The sequence below is a fragment of the Coregonus clupeaformis genome, chromosome 2 (genome assembly GCF_020615455.1).
Source record: "Coregonus clupeaformis isolate EN_2021a chromosome 2, ASM2061545v1, whole genome shotgun sequence".
Lineage (NCBI taxonomy): Eukaryota > Metazoa > Chordata > Actinopteri > Salmoniformes > Salmonidae > Coregonus > Coregonus clupeaformis.
This window is the reverse complement of record NC_059193.1, coordinates 500,591-522,928: the sequence shown is the minus strand read 5'-3', so window position 1 is coordinate 522,928 and position 22,338 is coordinate 500,591. Positions and strand designations below refer to the sequence as shown.

General features: G+C 42.4%; 1 protein-coding gene across 1 annotated transcript in view; it reads left to right on the top strand.

Moving 5' to 3' along the window:
- Positions 1–22,338, top strand: part of LOC121577094 (cGMP-inhibited 3',5'-cyclic phosphodiesterase A-like) — a 245,804-nt gene that overhangs the window by 133,431 nt on the left and 90,035 nt on the right. The window contains exon 2 of the mRNA XM_041890866.2: positions 15,019–15,060. Coding sequence (XP_041746800.2) covers positions 15,019–15,060 — 42 coding nt within the window. The remainder of the gene's footprint in view (positions 1–15,018; positions 15,061–22,338) is intronic.

Genomic DNA, 22,338 nt, shown 5'->3' with positions numbered 1-22,338 from the left:
CTGTTGTTCTGTCTAGATACTGTACGAGAGCACTTCGCCTTGTTTGCGTGTGTGTGTGTTATAACCATGAACTCAGATTGGCTTAAAAGCCATAGCCTCTGTACTTCCCATGACTCAAGGTAATGGTTTAGAAGTTATGATTTGTGAGGTGAAATTCACAGTGTCATAACCTGTTTATTCTGGTATAACTCTTTTTAATAAACGAGTCGAATTGGCAGGGAACTACTAGCACTATTGTTTCGTGAAACAAAATGGCCCCTTCTGAGTAGAACAGTGAAGTGTCATAAAAACAAAACAAATGAGCACTCTGTTTCGTGTGAGAGTTTAAAGGCCTCCTCTGCTCACCTCTCCAATCCTCTCCTCCCTTCCCCTCCCTTTCCCCTACTCTCCAGGCCCCAGCAGCACTAGCAGCTCTGACTGGTCCATTATTTCCTAATGGCTTTGGAGGGTGCAGGCAGTCCAGAGGTGGGTAGCCAAGACTGGGGTTGGACAGCTATGCACCCCCCTTTCCCTCTCCAGCCCTGCTCTAGGTGTGGTCCTGGGAACCAAAACCTGCACTAAAAGCCAAAATGTTGGTACTTTTTTGATACTAGACCATGAAAAACAGTTAGATACTAGATTTTTTTTTTACTTTCGGTACTTCTGTCAAATGTGTCTCACGTCATATACAGATTGAGAGGATCAATTCTGTCTAGTAGTTTGTCTGAATATTCTCAATGGGACAGTAGTATGCTAGCCTGGCTACTTGCGCTGGCCCATGCAGTTGACACAGCCCGAGCCACTTTTGAGAAGCAAGCAAGAGAGAGAAAATGCCAACAGCATGGCTTCTTCTAACGAAAACATAATACCATAATGCCCACAGCTTGTTGACAAAACTGGCAACAGAAACAAACTATGGGAATACTTTGCTAACAGAGCAGATGATGAGGACCAGACACCGCAACAACTAGGCAAAAGTTGTTACAAAGCAGTGCAGTGCAAGGGAGGTTTTGTTCCAAAATGACACAAAAAACTGTTTTACACAAGACATTTGCATTGTAAAGGTATTCTACTAGCAACTAAATTCAAATTATTTTTGAGTGACAATGACATGAACATACACTGAGTGTACAAAATATTAGGAACACCTGCTCTTTCCATGACAGACTGACCAGGTGAATCCAGGAGAAAGCTATAATCCCTTATTGATGGAAATACCAGTCAATGTAAATACATTTAATGGGTCAAGCTTATCGGTCTATAGATTAATTAGCATAATTTTGTGGAATTAAATTGGCACGTGTATTTTACATTTTAGTCATTTAGCATTTAGTCATCTTATCCAGAATACATTATTTTTTTATTTTTCATACTGGCCCCCCGTGGGAAACAAACCCACAACCTTGGCGTTGCAAACGCCATGCTCTACCAACTGAGCTACATCCCTGCCACTGCGCCACTCGGGATGTATTTCCGTTAGTTGTTATGTTTATCCCATGCGCACAGCATACAGATACAGAGCATATGAGCGGAAATCTGTCAGACAGCGTGAGAGCTGCTGCTACAGCTTCTCAAACAGCTAATTTCGTTGCTGCTGGAGTGAAATGTGCTTTTATAAGCCCCTGATTGCTCAATTTGGCTGGGCGGCCAGCTTTTTCTTGGTGGTTCCAAACTTCTTCCATTTAAGAATGATGGAGGCCACTGTGTTCTTGGGGACCTTCAATGCTGCAGACATTTTTTGGTACCCTTCCCCAGATCTGTGCCTCGCCACAATCCTGTCTCAGAGCTCTACGGATAATTCCTTCGACCTCATGGTGTGGTGAGTGTGGTGAAAGGAGTCAGGCGCAGGAGGGTAATCACCGAATACAGAGTTTATTCCTTTGTTGAAACACAAATGCGCTCCAATAGCGATCAACGAAACAGGCACAGGGGAAACAAACATCCCTGGCAATTACACTGTAACGGAATCCAATAATACATAGGCACAGGGGGAAAATCTACCCTGACAACACAATGTTATGAGTAGCTCCACCGAGCTACATGCTCGCACAATTAACAATCACCCACAAGTACAAGGGGGCAGAGGGAACACTTATACACAGAATAATTAGGGGATTAGAACCAGGTGTGTGTGTTTGACAAGACAATTGTGATGATGATTGGGGCGGCAGTGGTTAGTACTCCGGTGACGACGAACGCCGAAGCCTGCCGGAACAAGGAGGGGAGGCAGCCTCGGCCGAAGTCTTGACACATGGCTTGTTTTTTGCTCTGACATGCACTGTCAACTGTGGGACCTTTATATAGACAGGTGTTTGCCTTTCCAAATCATATCCAATCAATTGAAATTACCACGTGGATTCTAATATAGTTGTAGAAACATCTCAAGGATGATCAATGGAAACAGGATGCTCCTGAGCTCAATTTTGAGTCTCATAGCAAAGGGTCTGAATACTTAAGTAAATAAGGTATTTCTGTTTTAATACATTTGCAAACATTTCAAAAAACCTGGTTTCGCTTTCTCATTATGGGGTATTGTGTGTAGATTGATGATCTTTTTTAAAAATGTTATCCATCTTAGAATAAGGCTGTAACGTAACAAAATGTGTAAAAAGGGAAGGGTTCTGAATACATGCTAGTTGTTGCATCTTTCTACATTTCTAATGGATATTTTCATCTCTGTCACATGAAACCACTCGCATGTGCCGTGTGCTTTTGACAATGATGTTTTCCCGCTAAATGCATTATGGAGCGAACATTCACACAGAGCCTACTGCCTTGTGGGCATTGCTGCGCTTCTAATGGAAAGAAATAATAGTTTTAAGCTCAACGTTCTGATCTGTTGCATGAGCCTTTTTATTGCTTTTAAAAAATCTATCGTCCCACAACTGTCCCAGAGTCTGTTTGGAATAGGCTATTTCTTTCGCACAGAACTACAAGCTGACCATTAGAATAGGTAAACGTTTCTACTATGGGGATATTAGATTGACATAGGCTAGTGATTTTGCTGTTTGTTACACATCTTGTTGGTTGAGGAAGAGTAAATGTGCGCATCAGAATTCGGTAAGAAGGACCACATGGTTGCATCCTCGAGTTGCATGTTCTGTTAAGATGAATAATAGAGCTGAGCGATTAACCAACATTTCGGTTATTTTTTGTTTTTTAAACAACTAATTGACCGACGTCGGTTAAATTATTTGAATTCCATTTAGTTCGTTCCATTTCTTTGAGATTGATGTGCAGTTTCTGTAGGGATAAATCAGATGATTCCTGAGCTGTGCGATGTAGTAGGGAGTTGTAGTTTCTAACAGGCCAATATTCTACATAGTTTAGTGTAGAGAACGTGGTTATTAACTACAATGACCATAATCCATTGCACACCCGCTTAAACGTGTCCGGTCTGTGCGGAGCAGACTCAGAGACTGAGAGAAGAGAGAACATGCGATCAAGAGGGGTAGAAAGCAGTTGATTCGCGAGCGTGAAAATACTTGATCTAAGTGATTGATAGTTGGTATTCAGTAGTCATAAAAGTATGCCTCATTTACTTTGAAAAACTACTAAAATTGTGATTTTGTCAGACAGCATAGACAACAGCTCTATAGAGATGAGATGATGACTTGGAATGAAATAATAAAGTAATCAAATAAAACAAATATTTTATTAAAGTAAAGTAATAAATTATGGTTCATAAGTGTTAAGCAGTAATGGGCAATCACTAACATCATGGGACTTTTATTAATTGTTTTATTCAGTGTTGCTACAACATTTAACCCACATAATGCATAGTACATTTAATGTCCCAAAAAAATATTGAAACCGAAATCGAAAATCGTGATTATTTTTTAAATAATTGAACCGAAATCGAACCAACCTCATAAAGCACTAATCGTTCAGCACTAATCGCTCAGCACTAATGAATAACCTTAATTTAAATGTGATTTCTGACATTTTGAGCACTGTGGGTGGACGCCCTAATCACGTTAAACACCCAATGCATACGGGTTCGGTACATTTCTCAAATGTCTGTTAAATTAAAATGCTGCCGGTCAAATGTCCAGTAACACATTTTCCTAACTGAAACCCTGCCTGATATGTATCAAATTCCATTTTAAAACAGTTTAGATGTACAGTTGAAGTCGGAAGTTGACATACACTTAGGTTGGAGTCATTAAAACTCATTTTTCAACCACTCCACAAATTTCTTGTTAACAAACTATAGTTATGGCAAGTCTGTTAGGACATCTACTTTGTGCATGACACAAGTAAAACTCCACAAGTCTGGTTCATCCTTGGGAGCAATTTCCAAACACCTGAAGGTACCACCTTCATCTGTACAAACAATAGTACGCAAGTATAAACACCATGGGACCACGCAGCTGTCATACCGCTCAGGAAGGAGACGCGTTCTGTCTCCTACACATGAACATACTTTGTTGCGAAAAGTGCAAATCAGTCCCAGAACAACAGCAAAGGACCTTGTGAAGATGCTGGAGGAAACAGGTACAAAAGTATCTATATCCACAGTTAAACGAGTCCTATATCGACATAACCTGAAAGGCCGCTCAGCAAGGAAGAAGCCACTGCTCCAAAACCGCCATAAAAAAGCCAGACTACGGTTTGCAACTGCACATGGGGACAAAGATCGTACTTTTTGGAGAAATGTTCTCTGGTCTGATGAAACAAAAATAGAACTGGGGGGCTGCTTGCAAGGCGAAGAACACCATCCCAACCGTGAAGCACGGGGTGGCAGCATCATGCTGTGGGGGTGCTTTGCTGCAGGAGGGACTGGTGCACTTCACAAAATAGATGGCATCATGAGGAAGGAAAATTATGTGGATATATTGAAGCAACATCTCAAGACATCAGTCAGGAAGTTAAAGCTTGGTCGCAAATGAGTCTTCCAAATGGACAATCACCCCAAGCATACTTCCAAAGTTGTGGCAAAATGGCTTAAGGTATTGGAGTGGCCATCACAAAGCCCTGACCTCAATCCTATAGAACATTTGTGGGCAGAACTGAAAAAGCCTGTGCGTGAAAGGAGGCCTACAAACCTGACTCAGTTACACCAGCTCTTTCAGGTGGAATGGGCCAACATTCACTTATTGTGGGAAGCTTGTGGAACGCTACCCGAAACATTTGACCCAAGTTAAACAATTTAAAGGCAATGCTACCAAATACTAATTGAGTGTATGTAAACTTTTGACCCACTGGGAATGTGATGAAAGAAATAAAAGCTGAAATAAATCATTCACTCTACTATTATTCTGACATTTCACATTCTTAAAATAAAGTGGTGATCCTAACTGACCTAAGACAGGGAATTTCTACTAGGATTAAATGTCAGGAATTGTGAAAAACTGAGTTTAAATATATTTGGCTAAGGTGTATGTAAACTTCCGACTTCAACTGTAATTGTTAAATTATTTGGTATGCTCTGAGTGTCAAATATGGTTTTGAATAAGGGAAATTTAAGATATTCTTCTATTTAATATGCTGTTTTATTTTTGATAGAAATGTAATATAGAATAGAACATATTGTATTTGTTATTTTAGTTGTTCTACCAGTTATCAACATATTGTTCAATGATTAAAAAAATTTATGGCTGTGGTTATTCTGTGACTTTAGCTAATAGGCGTTCTTTTTTTTTGCAGTGGTATCGTTTCGGTATTGAGTATTGTTTTGGTATTGAGTATCATTTCGGTATCGAGTATCGTGATACTTAACCTGGTATCGGTATCGAAGTCAAAATTCACTAAGGTAGGGAATATATTATATGATATAATAAAATAAAATACAATATTGCTTTTTCATTATAATTCTGAAGCATAAAATATACACTGAGTATACCAAACATTAGGAACACCTTCATAATATTGAGTTACACCCCACCCCCCTCCTTTTGTCCTCAGAACAGCCGCAATTTGTCGGGGCAAGGACTCTACAAGGTGTCGAAAACGTTCCCATTTTGACTCCAATGCTTCCCACAGTTGTGTCAAGTTAGCTGGATGTCCTTTGAGTGGTTAACCATTCTTGATACACACGGGAAACTGTTGAGTGTAAAAAAACCAGCAGCATTGCAGTTCTTGATACAAACCAGTGTGCCTGGCACCTACTATCATACCCAGTTCAAAGGCACTTCAATATTTTGTCTTACCCATTCACCCTCTGAATTGTCTCAAGGCTAAAAAAAATCATTCTTTAACCTGTATCCTCCCCTTCATGTACACTGATTGAAGGGGATTTAACAATTGATATCGATAAGGGAGCTTTCACCTGGATTCACCTGGTCAGTCTATGTCATGGAAAGAGCATGTGTTCTTATCGTTTCGTATACTCAGTGTACAACAAGCATTACATGAATTGAGACTATGGGGTGCCATTTTAATGAAGATGTGGGTGAAGACTGTAAAGAGAGAGTATATGAGTGTGTGCAGCCAAAGTGTGTGTATTTGTGTGTGTGCTAGCATCTTTGTGTGTGTGTGCTCCTGTGTCCAAGTGTGTTTCTTTCCTTTCCACCCGGACTCTTCCCTTTGGCAGCTCACCTCGGCGGTTCCCTCCAGCGATGACGCAAATGACCCACACAGACTGTAAAACATTACCCAGCATGAATAAGACACACACAGGCGCACACAGGCACACACACACACACACACAGGCATGCACGCACAGCACCTGACTTAGTATGGGCACACACACACATACACATGCGCGCACGTGCACACACACTAGGGCTGGCACAATTACTGTATAACCGTGGAACCGACAGTTATGGATGAAGACTGTCATGAAAATAAACGAACCGCCATAACTGTAAACAAATCAGTCATGTTCTGCGGTAACATGGACTCTTAACAACATGATGCTACTTTGTTCCTCCTTGCTGAAACAAGCAAGGTGTTGTAGCAAACGAGCACACATAGAAAGGTGCAAACAAGGAGCAGCAGCAGCAAACATAAATATAATCTATGGCAGCACATGCAGTCAGGAGTGGAGGAGAGGAAAAAACGTGTCTAATTTATAGAGTGCCTTCAGAAAGTATTCATACCCCTTGACTTATTCCACATTTTGTTGTGTTACAGCCTAAATTCAAAATTGATTAAATATGTTTTTTCTCTCTCACCCATCATCTACACACAATACCCCATAATAACAAAGTGAAAACATGTTTTTAGAAATTCTTGCAAATTGATTGAAAATGAACAACAGAAATATCTCATTTACATAAGTATTCACACCCCTGAGTTAATACATGTTAGAATCACCTTTGGCAGCGATTACAGCTGTGAGTCTTTCTGGGTAAGTCTCTAACAGCTTTGCACACCTGGATTGTACAATTTGTCCATTATTATTTTCAAACTTCTTCAAGCTCTGTCAAATTGGTTGTTGATCATTGCTAGACAACCATTTTCAAGTCTTGCCATAGATGTTCAAGCTGATTTAAGTCAAAACTGTAACTCAGCCACTCAGGAGCATTCAACGTCTTCTTGGTAAGCAACTCCAGTGTAGATTTGGCCTTGTGTTTTAGGTTATTGGCGCCGGAGAAGATGGCTGCCGTTTTACAGCCCTCTAACCAATTGTACTATTATGTGTGTTTCCCAACTGGACAAGAGGAACACCTACGTGAGAATGCTATTCACTGACTACGGCTCAGCGTTCAACACCATAGTGCCCTCAAAGCTCATCACTAAGCTAAGGACCCTGGGACTAAACACCTCCCTCTGCAACTGGATCCTGGACTTCCTGACGGGCCGCACCAAGGTGGTAAGGGTAGGTAACAACACATCTGTCACGCTGATCCTCAACACGGGGGCCCCTCAGGGGTGCGTGCTCATTCCCCTCCTGTACTCCCTGTTCACCCATGACTGCATGGCCAGGATCGACTCCAACACCATCATTAAGTTTGCTGACGACACAACAGTGGTAGGCCTGATCACCGACAACGATGAGACAGCCTATAGGGAGGAGGTCAGAGACCTGGCCGTGTGGTGCCAGGATAACAACCTCTCCCTCGATGTGAGCAAGACAAAGTAGATGATTGTGGACTACAGGAAAAAAAAGAAGAGGACTGAGCACGCCCCCATTCTCATTGACGGGGCTGTAGTGGAACAGGTTGAGAGCTTCAAGTTCCTTGGTGTCCACATTACCAGCAAACTATCATGGTCCAAACACACCAAGACAGTCGTGAAGAGGGCACGACAAAGCCTATTCCCCCTCAGGAGACTGAAAAGATTTGGCATGGGTCCCCAGAACCTCCAAAAGTTCTACAGCTGCACCATCAAGAGCATCCTGACTGGTTGCATCACCGCCTGGTATGGCAACTGCTTGGCCTCCGACCGCAAGGCACTACAGAGGGTAGTGCGTATGGCCCATTACATCACTGGGGCCAAGCTTCCTGCCATTCAGGACCTCTATACCAGGCGGTGTCAGAGGAAGGCCCTAAAAATTGTCAAAGACTCCAGCCACCATGGTCATAGACAGTACTCTCTGCTACTGCACGGCAAGCGGTAACGGAGCGCCAAGTCTAGCTCCAAAAGGCTTCTTAACAGCTTCTAGCCCCAAGCCATAAGACTCCTGAACAGCTAATCATGGCTACCCAGACTATTTGCACTGCCCCCCCACCCCACCCCATCCCTGTCTTTTACGCTGCTGCTACTCTGTTTTTTATTTATCCATAGTCACTTTAACTCTACCCACATGTATATATTACCTCAATTACCTCGACTAGCCGGTGCCCACGCACATTGACTCTGTACCGGTACCCCCTGTATATAACCTCCCTACTGTTATTTTATTTTACTGCTGCTCTTTAATTATTTACTTGTATTTTTTACTTATCTATTTTTTACTTTAAAATATTTTCTTTAAAAAACTGCATTGTTGGTTAAGGGCTTGTAAGTAAGCATTTCACTGTAATGTCTACACCTGTTGTATTCGGCGCATGTGGCAAATACATTTGATTTGATTTATTGTCCTGCTGAAAGGTGAATTCATCTCCCACTGTCTGGTGGAAGGTAGACTGAACCAGGTTTTACACTAGGATTCTGCCTGTGCTTAGCTCAATCCATTTATTTTTTATCCTGAAAAACTCCCCAGTCCATAACAATTTAAAAGCATTCCCATAACATGATGCAGCCACTACTATGCTTGAAATATGGAGAGTGGTACTCAGTAATGTGTTGTATTTGCCACATTTTTTGCAGTACTACTTTAGTGCCTTGTTGCAAACAGGATGCATGTTTTGGAATATGTTTTATTCTGTACAGGCTTCCTTCTTTTCACTTTGTCAATTAGGTTAGTATTGTGGAATAACTACAATGTTGTTGAGCCATCTTCAGTTTTCCCCTATCACAGCCATTAAACTCTGTAACTGTTTTAAAGCCACCATTGGGCTCATGGTGAAATCCCTTAGCGGTTTCCTTCCTCTCCGGCAACTGAGTTAGGAAGGACGCCTGTATGTTTGTAGTGACTTGGGTGTATTGATACACCATCCAAAGTGTAATGAATAACTTCACCATGCTCAAAGGGATATTCAATGTCTGTTTTTTTAAATGTATTTTTATCTACCAATAGGTGCCCTTCTTTGCGTAGCATTGGAAAACCTGCCTGGTCTTCGTGGTTGAATCTGTGTTTGAAATTCACTGCTCAACTGAGGGACCTTACAGATAATTGTATGTGTGGGGTGCAGAGATGAGGTAGTCATTCAAAAATCATGTTAAACACTATTGTTGCACACAGAGTGAGTCCATGCAACTTATTAAGTGATTTGTTTGGCACATTTTTACTCCTGAACTTATTTAGGCTTGCCTTAACAAGGGGGTTGAAACTTATTGACTCAAGACATTTCAGCTTTTCATTTTGAATGAATTTGTAAAAAGTTTGAAAACATAATTCCACTTTGACATTATGGGGTATTGTCTGTAGGAGAAGTGACAAAAAAATCAAAATGTAATCAATTTAAAATTCAGGCTGTAACACAACAAAATGTGGAAAAAGTCAAGGGGTGTGAATACTTTCTGAAGTCACTGTATATATATTTTCTGCTATTCTAATGGTTATTACGGAGACCGCAGTCATTTGGCTGGCCAATTACATAATCCAAAATTACGAGCATGCACACACTTTGCACGAATGTATCACACACACACACATACACTGTAAAACATTAGCCCAGCATGAATTAAATCAAGTGTTATTTGTCACATGCTTCGTAAACAAAAGATGTAGACTAGCAGTGAAATGCTCACTTACGGGTCCTTTTCCAACAATGCAGAGTTAAAGATACAAAAAATAATAATAAATAGAAATAGTGACTTGAGGAATAAATACACAGTGAATAACGAATAGAATACGAACGACTCTCAGGCCTTTATAGGAGTCATCCCAGATGTGTGTGTGTGTGCATATGTATGTGTGTGTGCGTGTGCACACACTGGTGCGCATGTGTGTGTATATGTCTGCCTTAATGCTCAGCCTTGAGCAGAGTTGAACAGAGGAAGATTTGGCTAGTCCTGGACCATGCATGTTTACTTGGACAAGGACCGCGACAGTTTGGGTCATAGTTGGTTCTGGTGTCTGGGTCCATGTTCCCAGTCACAATTATCCTCCAACATTCTTTGATATTGTGCTGCCCAATCTATTAGATGTTCTACTATTCTATGTGTGAATTAACGGATGCAAAGTACTTTGTTCTCCACATACGGTTCTAATCATGGGGATTACTCCACCTGCAGGTCAAATACAACGCTGCACCTGATCTCCTGAAACTGTCATGGGTGTATGCACAGAATTATGAGATTCTATTTCTATGGGTGTATGGTCCCTGCCCTTACACTTCTGTAAATATGCTAATGAATTGGTGTAGTGATGATCACGCTAATCTAAATCACATTTTGATTTGAACAGTGTGTGTGTGTATTAGTTTCCTGTCATTTCTGAGGCATTTGGGTTGCAAGGGGTTTGTTTTTGGGATGTGACAAATTCCTTAACCAGGGACAGAAGTGTCTCCTCTACTGTGCTGTTACACAAACGCGTTAACTGATGTTTTGGATGGTTGGGTAAAATGTACCAGAGCCCATGTGCTTTGATGTAGAATGCACTTCAATCAGTGAGTCATTCTAAAGCTCCAAGTTTATATAAAAACATACATTTTTCCTGACTGGATAAAAAAAAAAGAGTCAACATGCGTTCAGCTGTATAAAATGCTCTGATGTAGACGGTGTAAATAAATTGCTGTTGAATCTTACATTTACATTTACATTTTAGTCATTTAGCAGACGCTCTTATCCAGAGCGACTTACAGTTAGTGAGTGCATACATTATATTTTTGTATTTTTTCATACTGCCCCCCCGTGGGAATCGAACCCACTACCCTGGCGTTGCAAACGCCATGCTCTACCAACATCCCATCTTCTGGGTTGTGAAATGTTTGTCTCTTTACGACAAGACTTTTAACTTTGTGGGCTAGTCCTGGTCCATTAGAGCATCCTAGTGTCAGCGAGTTTCACCAGGCTCACAGTTAGACACATAAACAGCCCTTCAGTGTTATGTAAGACAACCTTTCATCTCCTCACCTAGCTGTGAGAGCCAAACCCAGACTAGCCATAGGAGAGCAGAAAACATGAGCAGAACAGATAGCATAATAGCAAAGGGCAACTGTTATAGGCCACAGTAGAATCAAACTTCTTCATATGTTCTGTCTGTTCTCACACTGCAATGTACAACACCTCATAAATCATTCTGTCCTATTTTCTTCAAAACTGTTATGGCACACTGTGTGCAATGATCATAGACCGAAAAGCCACACTATACCTGTTATATTCGGAAAAAGTGAGGGAGAGGTAACACTAGCACAGTATAGTATATATATATATATACCCTGCTTCTAGAACCATCTGACAACAGTTTCACAGGCTCATAGCCTAAAGAGATAAAACCACACATGATTGAGTTCTTCGAAATCTCAACGTTGTTCATGGACACCCTTGAGGGTTTTGAGACAGACAGACAGTTAGAGAGCCCAATGCAGTAGATCGTCCAAATAGATTTTTTTTTTGTGTTAAAGCTACAGTGCACCTACTGAGATCAATAATAACTTAGCAGAAGTTGCGGTCTTTTGTTGCAGCCTATGCTAGAGACATTATGTGGTAAGATAGTTCAACCAGGCCAGGTCTGGCAATACCTTCATCGTTTATAGTAATAGGAGTTCTGATTTATAGGGAATTGAGACCAACCTCTCAGGAACACACTGTTTTGAGTGTTTAGAGATGGAAGCTTAGAAATACAAATGGCACCCTATTCCCTAAAGGCCCTGGTCAAAAGTAGTGCTCTGTATAGGGATTGGGTAGCATTTGGGACGCAGACCATGCATGTCAGTCTCGGTGGTAGCTATGTGCAAAACATGACACTCAATCAGGCTAAAATAATTGTTATGAGGCTGGGGCTCCGCCGTATAAGATTAAAGGAGATTTATTGTCTTATTATGATCCAGTAATGTAATATTTCTGAGTAGGTAGGTAGGAGCAAGTTAAAAGTTCAGCCATGGGTTCCAGAGGCACCATACACCTCATTGTTTTGAGGGGGCACTGATGGCTTTGGAAAAAAACTGAGGTGACCTGCATGACACCCTGGTTGGTTCACCCTTTAGAGACATGCATGCCTGAGTAAAGGCTACTTTCTTATCGACAGAATCAATTAAACATTTAGTTAAGCCTAGTGAACATCTGGAACCCCTCAGGGCCCGGGCATGTTCTTCCAGGGGCCATATCGTCTGCGTGTTTGTGAGTGTGTGTCGTCGGGCGTCCGTGCATGTGCATGTACAAGTGCTTGTGTGTGTGTTAAGGGGGCAGCTGGCCCTGAGTGTCCCCAGGGCCACTGAGGACACTTTCTTCCTAATCTCTGCCACATCCTAGGACATGAAGTCTCCAGGCTGTCTTTAGCCGTCTGTCCCAATGTCACTTTAAAGGGGAACTGCACCCGCTGTTTTGGCCTCGTTTTATGGCTTGCTCCTCAATAAATGCTGGCAGCCATGACAAAAGCCAAACGTGAGTTTGCTTGGGGGTGTGGTTTGATGTGGGTGTTTCTTGAGTGTGTCCTTGCCACCACCAGGAGACACCCATCTGTCAGAACCTTGCCCTTGCCCGCAGCACTCAGTCTCAACAAGAAAACCTCTAGCAGGTTGAGTTCAATATCATTTGCATTTTTTTACGTTAACATTTTTCAGAGACAGCCATGTATGCATTAATGAATACATTTTACTTTGTTTTTACCAATCAAACTACATATTGGTAATAATTTATTTGAATGGTAAATCTCTATTGATAAACTGGGTAAATCAAGATGTAGCCTAGGCCTGCGCACAGGAGATTACTTCAAAACTGGCCACTAGGGGCAACGGTAAGCGCTATTACCAACAAGTAAGCTTGCGGTTTGCAAGGGCGCGAGCTCCGGCTCCATGAGTCGCGTGTTCAATGCCAGTGCTAGGCACTCGTAAAAAAAAAAGAAGGGATTTAACCCTATCTCAAACCTTAACCCTTAAATTAACCATTCAGAATAAATGCCTAAACTTACACCGTCAAGTTGTTGTTCTTTTAACCCTATCCCAAACTTTAACCCTTACCTTAACCATTCGGAATTAATGCCTAAACTTAACCTTTGAAATTTGACGTTTATGGACAAACGTCAGATTCTGAAGTGAGACTGTGAGAGCTTGTTACACACACACGCACTCACGCATGCACGCACGCACACACACACACACACAGCCTTTTAGTACACATTGTTGCTAAACTGTAGCCTAAAGTAGGGCCTACACAGTATTGCTAGCTAACTGTACAATATATAGTGGTGCAAACTAACTACTCCATTTCCACAATAAATTAAACTTGAATTATCAATATAGCTCCTTATGCACCAGAACTCTCCACCTGCCACTCTCCACTTCACCATGTCTACAGCTGCAATATGTCAGACTTGGGTGGCTTTGGAGCTCTTTGTGTGCGTACGTTGGAACTTGAAACGTTGCTTCTGTGTATGTGCGTGTGTGTTTGTGTGTGTTTGTTCTGTGGCTTAGATAGACAGCGACAGCGTGTGATTGGTGACAGCGGTACTGAGCTGGGTGACGCGCTGGCTGGGTGACTCCTAGGGAAGTGGAAAATGGCTTTACGAGGCCTGTGGGAGGACACACACACATAGCCATGTCCATTAGAGTATATAACAGTCATCAGGCTCCACCAGGCCATTAGGCTGCGAAAGGAACCAAGGTAAACCTAAACCTGACTGTGAAATTGAATTAGAAAGCCCAGTGCTTGGGGCCTCCCGAGTGGCGCAGTGGTCTAAATTGAATTAGAAAGCCCAGTGCTGGGGGCCTCCCAAGTGACGCAGTGGTCTAAGGCACTGCATCGCAGCGCTAGCTGTGCCACTAGAGATCCTGGTTCGAGTCCAGGCTCTGTCGCAGCCGGCCGCGACTGGGAGACCCATGGGGCGGTGCACAATTGTCCCATCGCGCAATAGCGACTCCTGTGGTGGGCTGGGCGCAGTGCACGCTGACTCGGTCGCCAGGTGTACAGTGTTTCCTCCGGCACATTGGTGCGGCTGGCTTCCAGGTTAAGCGGGCAGTGCCGCTCGGTTGGGTTGTGTTTCGGAGGACGCACGACTCTTGACCTTCGCCTCTCCCGTGTCCGTACGGGAGTTGGGACAAGACTGTAACTACCAATTGGATACCACAAAAAGGGGGTGAAATCCAACAACTTTTTTTTTTAAACAAATACAAAATAAGAGTGCTTATGTGTGTCCTTTTCTCTTACTGTTTCTGCCTTTCATTATTTAGCTTTGTTCAGCCGTTCTGAAGCATTGGTGGAGGAGGCTTTTCGTGTTCTTTTCAGAGTTTAAGTGATTGTGGTTGTTGTGGCTATTTTACTCACTTAAATTGAGAAGTAGAATGCAATGATTGAATGTCGCTCTGGATAAGAGTGTCTGCTATATGACTAACATGTAAATGTAAAGTAAAGTTTTGTAATTTCTTCCTCCCTCTGTTTTCCCTACAGATGCCAGAATGGGACCACAAGAGAAGCTCAAGAGGATTGCAGGTTAGTGTTGCCCTGGAGACAGGTAAATACTTTACTGGCTCTAGTACCAAGTCACTGTCATTCTCAATGACATACCTGGTTAAATAAAGGTTAAATTAAAAATTAATAAACAGGTAAGAAGCAGGAGAGCAAAAACATGTCTATGTCCCTGTGAATACCTTTGGCCTGTTTCCTCCCATGGTGCTCTTCTGCTCTGTGGCAGGACTGGCAGGGGGGTGATAATATATTGGTCTGCTGCTATTACATAGAATCAAGGTTCACGACACGGCTCCAATCCAGAGTACATAAGAACAAACAGTGCCCCCAGCCCAGGCAGCAAGGTGCTGGCACGGCCATATGTGACTGTTCTCTAAATCAAATCAAATGTATACTGTACTGCACTGAACGTTCTCTAGTAATCAGCAGCATGGTTGTGGAGTAACGGAATACCAAAAAAACTAACTGTAATCCGTTACTTTACCAGAAAAATATTGTAATCTGATTACAGATACTTTTGAAAAATGAGATGATTACTTATAGGATTACTTTTACATTCAGAAAGGATGTTTGCAGAAAAAGAATATTTGACACCTTTCTGTTTTCTGAATGACATTCAAATCATCATTGAAAAAAGGCACAATTAAAATTTGTTCTGCCTGAACAAGTCTGACCACAAGTCAGAGACCACTAGAATGACACACCAAATGATTTTGTTGGATTGCGGGAAAAGAGCAGGAATAGGCTTTTGTAGTACAAGTTATGTCTTCCAATGATGCAACTGCTGTCGTCATGCAAGGATTATCCAACTTGAATAAACGCTTGGAGTTAAGGATGTAGCCTATGGGCGATACGATATCTCTTGTTTTTGACAGTGCATTGATGTGAATTACACTGCTACTCTCTCATTTAGCTATTTGCGCCTTACAGATTGTGGTTGTTGTGGAGGCTGTTCACAAAAGTATATGTGTATTTCAACCCAATAATGGTTGAATTGAAGAAATGTAAGCAGCTTATCAATTATTGTTTTTGCGACCAGTGGACAGCGAGTGAAAAATGCGCTCTTGCAACAGCTGCATAGTGCGGATCCCAACCTATGGAATTAAAGTTTGAGGGTATTCCTACCTTCTAAACTCCTCTGTGGTATTGTGTTCTATACTGTCAAAAACAAGTTTAATTTAAGAAGACCATGAGTGGGGGTTTTATTGCTCAATCTAATTTGTGCTGATTCAAAAATAAATGTCCATAGGCCTAACGAAAACACGTTTGATAGACTTAAAGGGGCAATCTGTAGATGCTACATCCATTTTTGGACTTATAAATTAATGATATAATACCCATTGATTCTTGAAGAATATAACTAATAAATGCATCATGAGCTTAGTTCCCGAAAACCCAAAATATAAGCTTGTTTTTATCCAATGTTTGGAAACATTGTAAATGTAAACAAACATTGTATAGCCTCAAAACATTGTTAAAACAATCATTTTGATATCATGGATGGTCAGTCTTTGTATACATAGCTTTGTCTATTAATCTCAGAGGTTACATTTCTCCAGGCCTATCATTTAGCTTTTTACCAAAACAGAGGCGGGGTATCGGCTTTGTTATTGTTTCAACTGTGGATTTGCCCATTAAACAGCTGCAAATTATCAAGATATCAAAATGTCAACAACAAAAACGTAAACAACAGGCCTATAGCAAATGCAGCATTTGGCATGCATTTTCACATGCAAATAGCAGTTTTTGGTAGTTCAGCATTTATTTTTCAACTCAGAGCATTGAGCCCAATCAGTCCTCCAAGACAACATAATCATAAACAATAGAGTAGGGCAGGCTAATACTGTATGTCCTTAGTTTTTAGGTTATTCTCAGGTAAAACAATTTGGCTAATCTATACTTCCATATTTCCAAGTCCCATTCTTAAAGAGCAAGGGGTATTAAATTAATTGGAATGACTGGAAATCTGACAGAAATTGGTTTTTAATGTAAAGATATAATCTAATCTAATTATTATCTGTAGTAAAACTCAATGGGTTAGAAGAAGCCTACATAACCAACCCATACAGTAAAATGCAACATCCATTTATGGCCATATATGTCAACTTTAACATTGATTTATCCTGCAACAGATGTCGTTCAATTGATCATATTCATTGTTTTCTTCTTTTAATGCCTCTTAAGGGGAAAGTAATCTAAAAGTAACTGAATGTAATCAGATTACGTTACTGAGTTTGGGTAATCCAAAAGTTACGTTACTGATTACAATTTTGGACAGGTAACTAGTAACTTTAACGGATTACATTTAGAAAGTAACCTACCCAACCCTGATCAGGAGGATATCATTTTCAAGTGGATGAATGGATGGGGTGCTTTTTTTCCCACTGCTAAGGAATAGTGTTCACAAGACTGATGGTTGGGAAGACTGAGGAAACTAACACATTTATACAATGTGAAGTGTATTGTAAAACATCGATCTCTGGTAAAACCAAGTCATAGAGTTGCCTCCCAGAGCATGATTTAGCTGTAGCTGTTAAAAAATATATCAATCTTTGGATTGCCCTTGCACCTCTAGAGTGGTCTTTGGAGACCGATTTATTAAGGTCTCCTATTTTCCATGGTCCTTCAGCCAGTCTACCAATAGTACAGGCAGCTTTTGACATTTAGGCTACAGTAAGACTTTGCACAGAGAGAGATGGTTATCATAGCTATAGGTAAAAACGTAGGGTTATTCGCATAATCCCGGTTCTCTGAGATGAGATGTGAGACGGTTCTCACAATGGGATTCGCTCCAGGCAGATCACACAACGTCTGTCAGAGACAGACAGGTCGAGTGGCGAATGAGGTGAGCCCCTCCCTCTTTATAAGGAGCCACTCGCCCATCCTCAGATCATTCTCAAGCACGCCTCTCTTCCTTGTGCTCTTGCCAGCAGGTAAATGTGGTGATACATCTCACTCATGTTATCAGAGAACCGGGGTTATGCAAGTAACCCTACGTTCTCTTTCAAATACTAGTTTCACAATCGGATATGGCCAACTCCCATATCGCAGACATGCTCTTCGATGCCAGGGTAGCCCCAACAGCATCACCCCTCAGAGGCTCCGACACTGAGGACAGTATGCACCAACGAAGGTGCAGTGACATCTAGTCGGTAAAACTTAGGGTTACTTGCATAAGCCTGGGATTCGCTCAGCGGATCACTGACAGCTCAAAGAACCAATCACACAACGTCTGTTTTAGACAGACAGGTCGAGTGGAAATGAGGTGAGCCCCTCTCCTCCTTATAAGGCACCACTCACCCCTCCTGTCATTCTCAAGCATGCCTCTCTTCCTTCCCCAAGTGCTCTTGGGTGAGACATCTCACTCATATTCTCATAGAACCGGAGTTATTCAAGTAACCCTACATTTTATTTAAAATACTTGTTTCAATGTCTCACTATGGGATATGGCCAACTCCCGTATCACAGACATGCTCTCTGAAACCAGGGTAGTCCCAACAGCACTGAGGAAGTATGCGCCAACGAAGGCGCAGTGACATCCAGCCAGTAAAAACCTCATAAACGTATGAGGGTGGCCCAACATGCCGTAATGCAAATCTCCTGTAAGGAGATGCCTTAGAACAGAGACCAAGAGGTAGCCATAACTCTGGTGGAACGAGCCCTTCCGGACTCTTGCTATTATATTTTCCAAGAAACAATTATACTTTTTTACACCAATTTAACCCCATAATTTGTTTTACTTTTGTACCGAGTTATCGTTACACAAGTCTTGTGTTTGTTCTAGAGCAAAACAACCAACATGTATGTGTTCGTGAGAGATTCACCTTTTCCATAGAGTGGTCATATTAGTGTGTAGCCCAAACTGTTCTGATGTTGTATGAAAAAAAGAAAATGTATGCACTCACTAACTGTAAGTCGCTCTGGATAAGAGCGTCTGCTAAATGACTAAAATGTTAATGTAAATTGTAGGTTGGAAGATCTACAGTACCGACTTCAGACAAGTCCCGTGACGCTTGTAGGGGGTCGTAGAGCAAAACGGACAACACCATCGTGTTCGTGAGAGGTGTCATCATTTTTTGTGGGCCAAACCGTTTGGGCACTACAGACGTTTTCGTGAGAAGACCGATTTTCGGGATGTCGCATGGTCTGACAAGCACCGCTGTAGCTCTGCCACCTTTCATCGCAGATGCGGAAGAGCGACATCGGCAGATGCAGTGTAATTAGATGCATCCAATGCAAAAACAGATATCTCTAGGTTAAACAGACAGTTTTTAATGGGGATTTTTTAATTATGCTAATTCGAATTATGCAAGGTCGCAGAAATCGACTTAAACTAGATGAAAGAAGGGAGCTAGCAATATTTTTTGTAGTAATGCTGGTGTGGTTAGCTTGCTTTCCAGTGAGATAGCCAGGTTAGCTTTGCTGCGTGAGCTAGCCCTTTGTTTGTGTGGTTAGCTAGCTTTCCAGCTGGCTAGCCAAGTTAACTAAAGCCTTGCGGCATGGGCTAACCAAGTCTTGATAGCTAGCTGTGTGACACTAGCTACCACCAGAGACTGAGGAGTAGAAAATAAATTATACTTTAAGCAAAACTTTCCTTTCGGTGAGTACTCAACACTATTGACAGGAGCTGAGGTCCTATGTTCGGCAGCGTTAACCTCACGGTTCGCCTGATAACAGTTCAGTAGGAAGACAGGGATCTAGTCGTGCGGAGAGCTTCAGGAGCGCAGTGATCTCTTCCGTAAGGAAGAGAGGCGAGAATGACCAGAGGAGGGGCAAGTGGCGCATTATAAGGAGGAGAGGGGCTCACCTCATTCGCCACTCGACAGTCTCCAACAGACGTTGTGTGATTGGTTCTTCGAGCCGTCAGTGATCCACTGAGCGAATCCCATAGTGAGACATCGAAATTAATATTTGAAATAGAACTTCATAAATGTATGAGGGGTGGCCCAACATGCCGCATCGCAAGTCTCTTTGAACAGTACCCAAGAGGTAGCCATACCTCTGGTGGAATGAGCCCTCGCCCTCTGGGGCCTGTAAACCCTTGCTATTATAAGCCAATAAAATAGCCTCCACTATCCAATGGGATAGCTGTTGTCGAGAGGGAAGCCTACACTTGCAAGGAGGCGCCCAATAAACAAAGTGTTGGTCGCTCTTGCGTAATGCTTTTGTTCTATCAAATAAAATGTGCAAAGCGCGTACTGGACATAAACGGTGGAGACGCTCTTCTTCCGTAGAGGTGAAGGGCGGCGGGTGGAAACCCACAAGCTCTAAGGCGAGACAATTATAATTATTGCTGACCTTAAGCATAAAGGCGGGGTTAGGTAACAAAGTTACATTGCATAACTCCGGGGCAAACTGTAGACAAGAGTGTTGGACTAACAGTGCGTGCAGCTCACTCACTTGCTTTGCTGACTTAAGGGCAATAAGTAAAGCAGTTTTGAAAGAGAGATATTTCCTCTCCACGCTTTCCAGCGGTTCAAAAGGCTGCTGTGAAAAAGCCTTAAGCACAATAGATAGGTCCCAAGATGGGGCTAAAGGCTTGGAGACTGGACATAAGGCCCAGAGGGCTATGGTTTCTGGGTGAGAGTGGAAAATCTCTGTTCGCTAGGGTCAGGAGATCCCTGCGTAACAGTAGCTGGCAGGACTCGTCGTAAAGCAGGAGAGTGATCTCTGCTAACTAAAGCCTCCCTGGCCATCGAGTGGCTACTAAAATGAGCGATGAGGCTTGTTCCCTCACACTGACCAGAGTGGGGAGTATTAGGCATAGAGGAGGAAAAGCGTAGAGCAACGCCCTTGGCCAAGGGTGAGCCAGCGCGTCCACCCCTAGTGGTGCGTCTCCTGTTAGTGCAAAGAACAGCGGGCAGTGTTTGTCTTTGTGTAATGCGAAGAGATCTACGGTGGCTCAACCGTATCTCTCTCAGATCTGGTTTACCACCACCTGTATAGGGGATTTCCTCTGAACAACAAGTCCGCTCCTACGATCAGTACACCTGGGACATGAGTCGCGTGTAGTGAGTGTATGTGTGCTCTGCTTTACAGAATAATATTGCCAGCTAGTCTGTGTAGATGTAGAGAGCGAGTGCCAGCCTGGCAGTTGATGTATGCCACCACAGTCATATTGTCTGTCCTGACCAGGATGTGACGATTCCGAAGGAAGGACATAAAGTGTTTCAATGAAAGGAACAGTTCGAGGTCGTTTATATGAGCGAGGCGGAGTTGTGGATATCACAATCCATTTACTCCTCTTCCCTCGTAACTGTGTCCCATCCTGTGAGTGATGCGTCTGTGACACCACATTCCTTGTCGATACTACCCCGAGGGGAGTGCCAGAAATGAAGATAGAGGGGCTCTTCCAGTGACGGAGAGCCGAGAGACATTCTGAGGTTACGTTATCTTTCGATTGAGGTGACGTCGTGTACACAGACGTACACGGACAGATACCCAACGCTGGAAGCCTCTCATTCTTCTGGTACTGCTGAGATGGTGGACGCCAACATCCCGAGCACTCGGAGACACGTTCTGAGCATGACCGAGCACCCCTCTGTCGAGCAGGGAGAGGCACTGTTGAAACGATGATGCAGCCGTCTGATAGTGTAGCCCAATAAGAGAGAGAATCCAGCTTGACGCGTAGGTATTCTATTCTTTGTGTGCGTAACAGGGTTGGTTATGTTTCCGCTTGCCACTGCAGAGATATGTATTCGAAATGTATGTATTTCTATTGGTTGGTTGAATTTACATATCAATAACTGAGTGTATATATACAGTGCATTCGGAAAGTATTCAGACCCCTTGACTTTTTCCACATTTTGTTATGTTACAGCCTTATTCTAAAATTGATTAAATTGTTTTTTTCCCTCATCAATCTACACACAATACCCCATAATGAGAAAACAAAAACAGGTTTTTATAAATGTGTACACATTTATAAAAAATTTTAAACGGAAATATCACATTTACATAAGTATTCAGACCCTTTACTCAGTACGTTGTTGAAACACCTTTGGCAGCGATTACAGCTAGTTTCCCAGTCCCTGCTGCTGAAAAACATCCTCACAGCATGAGGCTGCCACCACCATGCTTCACCGTAGGGATAGTACCAGGTTTCCTCCAGGCGTGATGCTTTGCATTCAGGCCAAATAGTTCAATCATGGTTTCATCAGACCAGAGAATCTAGTTTCTCATGGTCTGACAGTCCTTTGGGTGCCTTTTGGAAAACTCCAAGCGGGCTGTCATGTGCCTTTTACTGAGAAGTGGCTTCCGTCTGGCCACTCTACCATGAAGGCCTGATTGGTGGAGTGCTGC